The sequence below is a fragment of the Pygoscelis adeliae genome, unplaced genomic scaffold (assembly GCF_000699105.1).
Source record: "Pygoscelis adeliae isolate BGI_AS28 unplaced genomic scaffold, ASM69910v1 Scaffold87, whole genome shotgun sequence".
Lineage (NCBI taxonomy): Eukaryota > Metazoa > Chordata > Aves > Sphenisciformes > Spheniscidae > Pygoscelis > Pygoscelis adeliae.
In genome coordinates, this window is record NW_008825098.1 from 2,770,691 (window position 1) to 2,781,193 (window position 10,503).

The 10,503-nt window shown below is 39.3% G+C and overlaps 1 protein-coding gene across 1 annotated transcript; it reads left to right on the plus strand.

Moving 5' to 3' along the window:
* The first annotated feature begins 3,480 nt into the window (after positions 1-3,480).
* Positions 3,481-7,970, plus strand: CISD2 (CDGSH iron sulfur domain 2). The gene is made up of 4 exons (XM_009327045.1): positions 3,481-3,738; positions 4,161-4,209; positions 6,356-6,567; positions 7,613-7,970. The coding sequence occupies exons 2-4, from the start codon at positions 4,194-4,196 to the stop codon at positions 7,700-7,702; spliced, it is 318 nt and encodes a 105-aa protein (XP_009325320.1). The 5' UTR covers positions 3,481-3,738; positions 4,161-4,193; the 3' UTR covers positions 7,703-7,970.
* The last annotated feature ends 2,533 nt before the right edge of the window (positions 7,971-10,503 follow it).

A 10,503-nucleotide genomic window follows, 5' to 3' on the forward strand; every position in this document is an offset into this window, starting at 1 on the left:
ACAGAAAATGGGATTTTAGCGGAGGGCCTAAAACACTGCCTCTTCGTTTGTCTAAAAGGTTAAAGAGAGCGTCTATATGATTTAAAAAAAAAAAAACCTGTTTCTGGGAGCCTGCTACATACACAAAGTTAGGGGGTTTTATTTTAATAATTTTTATAAGTATTTTCTGGGTGAGGGAGTGAAAATACCTATTCATTAATCATACCCCTGTCACAGAGCAAACAAGAAAGATAACTAAATACTAGCAAATTCATTAGGTGTTCAGTGCGTTTCAGTACTTTGCAAACTGGAACTATCTGAGCCCAGGCTCAGCTGTGATAATACAGGCAGAACCTCAAGTAGGGTCAAATAACAAGATTAGTTTGGCGATAATAAGTAAGAGGAATGCTCTAACAGAAACTCTCTAGAAATATAAAAAGTCTTCAAAGTGTAGAATCAACCTTATACGTTTATCTTGCAGCACTAAGCTATATGACTTTAATAGTGCTGGAAAATGATTTAATTTAGAACAGGCACAATTTATTTAAAACCAGGTTTGAGTACTTTTTTTCCACTATGTTTATGCTGCTTGTAAACGTAAAGCCCCATTATCTTTCCCACGACAAGGAAACCCGTTTTAAATGAACCATTCTTCTTTCCATGCAACTACTCTCTCATCTGAAAATGCTGTTAATTATATTTACCGAATAGAGAAATTCAGCTGCTACAAAGTTGGGAGGAAGGGGATACAATAAGCTGGAGAACAGTGCAGCTTCTCATATTCCTAGCATTTGGCAGTTTCCTACTTAAGTTATTGCCCTTTTAACCACAAGTTGTATTTAACATTTGTTAAGCTTAGTAATGCTTGAGTTTCATCTCTTCTTGCTTCGCTTGTCCAAACATACATTTCTGTAACAGGATTATTTGTGCCGTCTCTGTACTTATTCACACTACATAGTAGTAATATAATTTATTCTGAAAACCTCTGGTCAGAACTTTTTTTTTTAATAGAATGATCAGTGGGGGAGAACTGGTTTGCTGTCATGTTATTTACCCCATTAACAGGTACTTCCTTGAATTTGGAGGGAGGGCAAGAAGCAAACGACTGAAACCTTAAGTGGAGACCAAACTTGTGAAATGTCAGTCCCAAAAATATTTAACAAAGGTAAAAGAAGGAACAGAGTCAGAAAGTGCTTTGAGACCTGGTAGAATTTAATGAGCGTACCTGAAAAAATCCACCGCTTCTAGTTCTTGGTGATTTCTTTGACTAGTCTTGTGCTAAACACTCTAAAAAGGCGAAGCAGAGGTAAAATTAAAAATACATAGCTATAGAGAAAACATTTTGACACTTTTTTGGTTTTTTTTTTCAACAGTCAGCTGGGATAGACTAATATCTGCTATATCTTCCTCTTAAGGTGGATATGAACGAAAATGGAGGAAAAACCAAAACTGTACAAGGTGCTTAAAGTTATGGCATAGGGTAAATGCAACATGGCGAGGATTTTCAAAAGGAAATCATAGGATGCCACATCGTAGGCGCCTAAATTAAGCACTAAGAGAGGATCATTTTTTAAAAGTTTTTAAAAGTCATTGAAACCTCATTGCTCATTAAAGACTCTTGTAATTACCTGCACTCAGAGCTGCCGTCAGTCTAAAGTTTCATCTGAGAAAACCGGATTGCCTCAGCAAGTGCTGCCTCTTCTATATTGTTGTTGTGGTCTTAGTCTGTCCTGTCCTAAAGTCATAATAAGCCTCTAAGAGCAGGGGATTCCCAGTTCTGGGAGTTATTTTGCAGCGGCAACTTACAGGGTCATATCTATTGAACTACTGTTAGTGACAGACTATTAGACAATAGAGATTAGATTAATACTCTCTTTTGCGTTTACTACTGCTACAAATTACAGAGGAGCGTATGCTTTGGCAAATGACATATCAAACATGTCAAGCATTTGTCTTTGCTTCTTTTTGGCAGGTGAGAAATAATACTGATCTTAAAACATTTTGAGTGCATTAGTATTTGTCCTTTGGTGGCATCTACTGAACTTAGTCAGGGACCAGCACTACAAACGGTCGCTAGCATAGACCTTGTTTGCAAAGGCAGGCCAGAACCCAAATCTGGAACAGTGCAGTGCTTTGCTTGTTAGCTCTTTTATCGCTTCTGTAAACCTTCATTAGCTTCCAGGCAGATGCAATTTCAGTTCCTGTAGTGCATCAGTTGTAGAAACAACAGACCAAAAGCATCGGGAGGATCCTTTTGTATAGGATATTGTATAGTGCGCTGATTAAAAATCTTGAGACACCTGTTGTCTGTTGTGACCTCACCAAATCACAAGGGAAAACTGCTTGCTTGGAGACAGGAAGACTGTTAACATCCACTGCAAAAATCCTGAAGTTAAAAGCAATGAGGGAGGAAGAAAAGAATATTTGACCTTGGGTTTGAAAGTGGATATCTAAATTGTCACGCTGCTGCTGCTCAGAAGCCTCTTTCAGTCATAGCTGCTTTGCCCTTTCCTTCTCAAGTTCGCTGAAATGAACAGTGTTGTCTCATGCTGGCGTTGCTTTTTATCCTGGCACATGTCATCAAAACAGCATAGATGTTCACCTCAAAATAGCACGTGGTTAGAATTTCAAGGTTTATGTAAGAATCTAGGTGCTAGTTGTCTTTCCATAAACGTGACACAGTCCTGTGTGGGCTGTCTTACACTTGGCTTACGTGTTAAAAGGGACATTAATGTAACAAGCTGCCAGGCAGGAAGAGGACAGTTTTGTGGATCATCTTCTACAGTACTGAGGGAAAGAAAGGTGATACCATGATAACAACGTCTTCAGAACCCATTTGAACAATGAATTTGTCATTTGCAGAGTGGCTTGCTAACTTACCCATAGCTTTGGCTTTTAATTTATTTGAAGTGTGCTATGTTGCTAAAAGGACTATCAACTCTCTACCTTCATACCTGCTGAATAAGCTAATAGGCATATTAAAGTGGTGCATGGAATCCTTTGTGTTTAGTTTGTGTAGCAATGAGAACACCCTTAAGAGACCCAAGCGAACAACAGAAAACAGTTAGGATAGAACTGCTTATTAGTTCTGAAGAGAATGTAATTAAGTAATTTGAATTTGCATGAAGAATTTCATCAGTTTAGAGAATATACAATCTCAGTTCCAATCTTCGTTTTGACTGGCAGCTCATACTTGTTAAAATTTTGGCTTGCAGTTGAGCTGTTACTGTAAGAAACTGCTTTTGGGTCTGCATAGGGTCATTTCCACAGAAATTAGCTAAAACATAAATCGAAGTGAAAGATATCAGAGGAGTAGTTGGTGAAAGATGAGGAGGGACCACTTGCTTTGATTTGAATGTCAGTGGCTGGCCAGTCCCTTTCTGTTCACAGTGTACGTGGTTCTTATTTTTCTGGACTTGTTACTGTTGGACTAAAAGTTAAGACAACCTCTCCTCAAAAATTTAACTGTGGCCTATGGTCTGTGGCCTCAACTTCTTGGAATTCTCTGGGCATTCTTGTTTCAGTGATGTTCCTGATACTTTCCAGGACTTATCTTTGGGATTGGTCTCTGTGTAACACAAGTCAAGTTTGAAGGCTAACCTCTTCGATACTCTACTCTCCATTTCTGGCTCCAAAGACTGCCTCTTCCCATGCAGCAGAACTGATAAAGAATCTCCAGAATCAATGTAATTGCTGAATTCTGAGTTATCAGCTGTGAAAATAAAGTCTTGTGAATTGCCTTACATCTGCTTCAGAAAGGTATGAATGGCTTCAAAAACACAGAGCAGCTTACAGTTGTAGGAAGATATCTTTGCATTAGTTTGGGTGAAGCTTTTCTCCCATCCCTGGCCACCCAGTCCAAAGATCTGTGACTTTTTTACTTTGTGACAGTATCTTGTCTCTCATGCCCTAGAAGCAAGGTCATGTTGATTTTTCAACCTAAAAGTATAAGCTTTTGGCAGTCCTTCGGCAATAACAGGTCAGTTTATGATCAGCGTACACATTGGTGTAATTGGGGGCCTTCCAGAGACTCCCAGATTAGAAATATGTAAAGAAATCATTGGCTAGTGAGGACAAAACTCTTTATCAGCAGTTAGCATGATACAAATATTAAATAATAACCATGATAAATAATATCCTTGTACTTCCTATTCCTGTTTCTTCCTAATTTCCTTTCTCAGAGGTTACAGCTATCATGTTCCTGTTTCATTTGGATGAACCCAACTGGTTGTAAGTCTCCCATAGACATGACTACTGTTCCGATTTTTTTTTTTGTCGTGTCGGGCAGTTTCAAGCTGTATTGAGATGCCACTTGCTGTTTAGTTGCCAGTCTCTTAATGATGTTTAATTCTGATGCGAGACATTTCCTTTTTGTGTGTCAATCGTAGCCCCGTTGTATTCATCACACGCTTGATAGGTGCCCTGCTTCTGGTTATGGTGCACCTGTTGGAACATCTGTTCTGTCTTGGAGTTCAGAGTAGCTTTGTAGACATCCACCTCTTTGCCAACAGTCAGGTTAGAAACTCAATTTGGAATTTTTTTTTCAGTGACCAAATATTTTTCCTCGCTTCTAAAGTATGTTCCAAGTCAGTCCTTCACGTAAGGTCAGAAGGTGCCTTTGGATTCCTGTTGATGGGGTGTTCTGGAACAGTAATGATAGAAAAGAAGAACAGGCACTGCTGTCCAGGAAATGCAGTGTTTTGTGTAACTGAAAACATTTAAGTATCTCTGTTAATTGTTATTATTTAGGGCTTACAGCTTGTTGGGGGAACTGAGAAAAGAGCAACAGAGATTAGTCTATTGTAGTGACTCTTAGCAAATTTTGTCCATTGTTATGCGTAGGGACCGCTGCAAGTGCAGGTGTGGAAAGACTACTGGAAGTTCTTGCAGTGCCTTTAGCATTTATACAGTCGTGGTGCGTTCCTAGATAAATGCAATAAGTGTGGTTTTCACTTCAAAGGCTATAGAAAGCTCAAAGAACATAAAACTAGTCCCACAAAGTATTTTCATTACATGGTGTACTTCAGAAAATTCAAATTATTAAGAAAAAGCCACTATGCTCTAACTGGTGAAGTATTAGCACGAACATATGCTCTATTATTACAAATAAAATCAAGCTGTACAGAATAAAGTAATTTCTGAGACCTGCAACCTACCTAGCATCCTTAGCCTGCTCTATTGCATTTCCTTTCTTGTACATCTTGATCTTGAAAAACAAACCGTAGAACAAAATTTTGCTATGTTCTGATCCTAAATCGTTTAAAAGAGGAACTTGATTACAGTGTCTTGTCTTACAAAGTGCTTGTGCTCCAGCTCATTACACTTCTTTGTTTCTAATTTTAAAATATTTTTAAACTCTCTTCCATTTCTATATGAGTGTTTCGATTTAATGTATTCTCCATAAATTTAGAAAAATGCTCTCTCCTTTATTGTACCATGGTACTTGAATTACACTGGAGTACTGTCACAACATGTTTTGCTGGAAAATTGGATCTACCTTTAATATATATAGATCTTACGACGGGTGCTGATGAATTTCTTAAAAAGGATAGTAAGTCTTTCTCTCACCAGCATGTCTAGATGATTTATAATGATGTAGCAAGGCAGCTAAGTCTGCAGCGGATACTTGAACCTCTTAACTGTACTTAAAAGAAGTTCCTCAGCTTGGTAAAAAGCAATTTTCTGTGGCTTGACTCGCCCGATCTCAGGACTCTCTCCTTCTCTGTGTATTGCAGAAACTGGTTGCAGATCACTGAGCAAACAGAGCTCTGAAAAATAAAACCAAAAAGATTGGTGAAGGTTTTGCTAGTGGTTATGTGATAATCTGTATAATTTCTACCAAAAGTTTCTAAAAAAACTTTGAACAAATAAAATGAGGAAAACTTCAAGAAGCTAAAAACTGAGATAAGCAACTAAAAATTGAATTACAAAACGTACTGAATAGTTCTTCATATACAGAATGTTAAGATACTGGCACTGGATATACTTACCGCATGTAATCATGCCCAGTTTGCTAGTACACAGTGCTGGTTTACCTCGGGTGAGCAGAACCCCTGTAATTTTAGGATTCCTCATTTCAGTACATCTTTTATTTGTTTTGGATTTATTCTCTTCCATTGAGTCATCTTGTAAAGTATTAAAATTAAACTTCAGATGAAATTCTAGGAGTCAAATTTTTACCTTGGCTACAGTAAAACCCAGGTTTTAATCTGGGTCTTCTTTCTTAAGACTTACCCACAGAGTCTTGTTTGCCCTCAGAGCCTTGCTGTCTGAGCAACCCCATTCCCTGCCCTAAGCCTAAGTTATTTGAGAGTAGCTGATGCTGCACCATACCGAAGTGGTGTCAAGAGCCAATCTAAATTCCACCTGTCTTTAGTTTCAGAATGGCTGCGGTTATTGCCTTTCCTGGGCGTGCTGGCCTTGCTTGGTTACCTCGCTGTTCGTCCGTTCCTCCCCAAGAAGAAACAGCAAAAGGATAGCTTGATTAACCTCAAGATCCAGAAGGAAAATCCAAAAGTAGTGAATGAAATAAACATTGAAGATCTGTGCCTCACTAAAGCGTACTGCAGGTGTTGGCGTTCTAAGACGGTAAGATACTTTGTGCTACTGTAAGATTAGAGATTGAAACTTGCATATTTTTATCAGTGCTTCGGTGGTGAATTGCTACATGTTGACCTGTTGCTTTTCTCTGGAGGTGCAACATGTTCCTGGTTTTTGAGAATGGCACAGTTCTTATTTTTTCTCCACTGTAAACCTATCTACATGCAGAAAGAAACTGTAGAAACTTGTAAGAAACACAGAAGGGTTTTTCTAGAAACACTTACAGAGTGACCACCTGTGAGTAGATTAAAACCAAGCAAGCCTTGTTTAATATTTGGAAATACGTTGCAACCAATTAGAAGATAACTACTCTATTTTGCAGAAACAATGCTTAGAAAGTTGTTCATATTAGAATGAAAGTAAGGCTGGACCTGTGTTGGTGAGGGAGAGCATATCCCCATCTGGTCCAGAGCAGCCAGTAGATGACTGATAATAAATATATATAGATGACAGTTTGGATAGTCTATATACCCCAGATCAACTAGATGTACGTGGGTTTTTTTCATCTACCCTCAGTTTCTTTCGAATGTCCTGACTGCACTCTGGTTTTGTCCTCTCTGGACCGAATGCTTTCCTGTTTTAACAAAAAAATCTGCCCTGGACCTAAGGAACCCTCTCAGCTATTCTCCCTTCAGAATAATCACAGTTTTCCTTAAAACAGTAGTTTCTTGTTGCAGATGATTATATCTATTAAGAGCACTTTTACTAGTTCCACAATAAACCTTAAACCATTTGTGGCTGCGATGGCTGCTTTGCTTGCTGTTTTCATGGAAAAGGCTTTGTCCCTAACTTTGTGTCTAAGAACAGCAATTTTAGGACCTCACAAACTTAGTTACCTGTTAGCAGTGGTTTTTTTCCTTAGTAACATGTGTCTTCTCTCTGATAGGACACAGGGAATTTGATGTTGAAACGGGACATAGCAGGAGGAACTAGCAACACTCTCGAAGTGCTCTTGGTGTAGGAAGAAGTATAAAAATTACCATGCAATTGCTGTACAGAGTTATACTAATTCCTCGTGTATGTTTTCTTCCAGTTCCCTGTCTGTGATGGTTCCCACAACAAGCACAATGAATTAACAGGAGATAACATAGGTCCACTAATACTCAAGAAGAAAGAAGTATAGCAGATGCTTAATCCACTAGATCATGACTGATAAAAAGTCTTTTTATACTGTTGTAGTTGCAAGGGACAGCATTTTATTATGTGATTGGTATGATGTAGTCTAATGATTGTTGTAGATTTCTTTTTGGAATAAACTGCATTTAGACAGTGCTAAATCTGTCACTGTTTTGATACTTCTAAGAAGAGTTATGTCTGCTTTGTAAAACTAAAGTAACTAGCTCTGTAAATAAGTCGTTTATTTCAATAATAAAATGACTTCCTACAATGAAGCCTTTTCTGTGTGAACATGCATTTATAAAACTGTCACTATTTCCAAGTGACAGAAGTGCACCTTTCTGTTGATTTTGCTCTGCTGAGAAGCCATGTTTTGTTCTGCTTTTCAGGAACAAATTTAAGTGCGCTTGAGTGGGGAAAAAAGATAATAAATTCATCCTTTGTGAATGTACCTAAGCATACCACCGAGGGCAGGCAGCGTAGCAATGTGAAGTTACGCGAGGTGAAGGTCTGGCCTGTGCAGTGCCTAAGCGGGCAGTTTGTTGGTCTCGTGCAAAGCAGCCCAGGTCAGAGAAACCCCACACAGCTGGACAGTCTCATACCGTGTCCTAGGTGGAGTGCTGCAGTTCCAGACCATGTAAACTAAACCATCGAGCAGGTCAGTCCCTAACGTTATCCCTTTATTTTGGGCCCCTGTGTTGATTGTTCATGGGCTCCTGTAAGGAAACACAAATTTGTTCCTTGCAAGTTCACTTGCACTGTAGCTGCTACCTTTTGTAGCGGGGACTTTCATGGGAGGTACGGGTTAAATGACAGAACCAAGAAAGCAGAGCTGAGCTGTATTCTTGGCTTGTTACCCATTCAGAATGATTATTTGGGCAAGTTAAACTTTGCTGTGGTACAGCTTAATTTCAGATGCAGGTAAATAATTACTGCTTATCTAACTGTTAGACTTCTAATTATTTCTTCTAAAGTACTTTATTCTTCAATGAAAGGCTGTATCCATCAGTTTAAAAATAAAAATTTCATCCATGCTACAATTTTAGACTAAGGCAGATTTCAGCTGTTCCTTAACAGCATTTCATTTGACCCGTTGTTAGGCAGGTGGGAAGACCCACAGCGGTGTGCCATCATTGCCAAAGCTGATCACCACAGCGCTGAAGCTGAAAGCAAGTTAGGAAGCAGCTCTTGCATAACGGGTCTCGCAGCAGCGGTAGAACTAAGGTAGATCGTTCCTCCTGCATTTATAACGCTTGTAGTTCTAGGTACCTAAACCTCTTGCCTTGCAGCAAAAGATGGCAGATTAGGGTGTGATTGTTAAATGCCTGCTTTTACAAACTGTGTAATAGAACCATGGTACAGTCTTAAATGTTTAAGTGCTTCATGGTGGTCTTTCTTACCTTGATGGATGAGCAAACCATAAACATTATAGTAGGATATAACATCTATAATAGAGGAAAATCCATAATGTTACTAAGTGTCTTATACTCACTCTTCACTTACAGATGCGATATATTGAACACCAAGCCCCAATTCTTGGGTTTGGTGAAGAAATTACCATGTGAAGTGCAAAAGCCTGTCTTTAGATATTTTTTTTTTCCCCAGGCTTCAAAATCCGCAGCCTATTGTAGCAGGCTGTTGTTATATACAAGTCTATATGCGCTTCCAGCTTTTGTCAGGATACTTCTGCATTCAAATAGTTTTGATTTCCTCCTAAGTCTGAGAAGTAAACTACGTACATCAATCCTGTTTTCACTTCCGTGGCTCTACTCAGATGAACCCTGTAAGAGTAAGTAATACAGCAAAATTGGTTTTATTTCTCCCACAAAGCTCCTCTAAAAGGAGAATGACTGTGTAAGGTTTAACCTCCTGACTCTATCTCTAGCACAGCTTGATTATGTAATTAATTTTTTCTCCCTGTTTGCTGTTAGATGAGATTGCTGCTAAACTATCTAGAAATGTGGCTATGGAACAAACAGGGGTTTTTTGTTTGGTTTTGCTTATGTCTATAGGGGAATGGAACACATTTGTAGTATGGACCTGCAATAGCAGCACTTAGTCACAGTTCCTTTGTAGAGAGGACATTTTAGTAATTTCCACAAGATAATAATAAAATGAAGATCACAAGCAAGATAAATGACCATTTCCTTGCATTTCAAAATCTGTCAAGGTAATACTGTTTCTCATGGCCACAGAATTTTCTATAGAAAATCTCAAAGAATTTACTAACCGGTTCAAATTATCTACTTAAAGTCTACAGGGATGGATAGTTGTCATGGTTTAGCCCCAGCCGGCAACTCAGCACCACACGGCTGCTCACTCACTCCCCCCTGGTGGGCTGGGGGAGAGAATCAGAAGAGGAAAAGGGAGAAAACTTGTGGGTTGAGATAAAGACAGTTTAGTAGGTAAAGCAAAAGCCGCACACGCAAGCAAAGCAAAACAAGGAATTCATTCCCTACTTCCCATCAGCCGGCAGGTGTTCAGCCATCTCCAGGAAAGCAGGGCTCCATCACCTGTAAGGGTTACTTGGGAAGACAAACGCCATCACTCCAAACGTCCCCCCCTTCCTTCTTCTTCCCCCAGCTTTATAAGTTGAGCATGACGTCACATGGTATGGAATATCCCTTTGGTCAGTTGGGGTCAACTGTCCCGGCTGTGCCCCCTCCCAGCCTCTTGTGCACCCCCAGCCTGCTCGCTGGTGAGGTGGGGTGAGGAGCAGAAAAGACCTTGACTGTGTAAGCACTGCTCAGCAGTAACGAAAACATCCCTGTGTTATCAACACTGTTTCCAGCACAAATCCAAAACACA

Bases quoted from the DNA above. Each gene is read 5' to 3' on its own strand.
- CISD2 (XM_009327045.1), top strand. The intron at 6,568-7,612 runs GTAAGATACTTT...GTTTTCTTCCAG, and splicing joins GGTGTTGGCGTTCTAAGACG to TTCCCTGTCTGTGATGGTTC.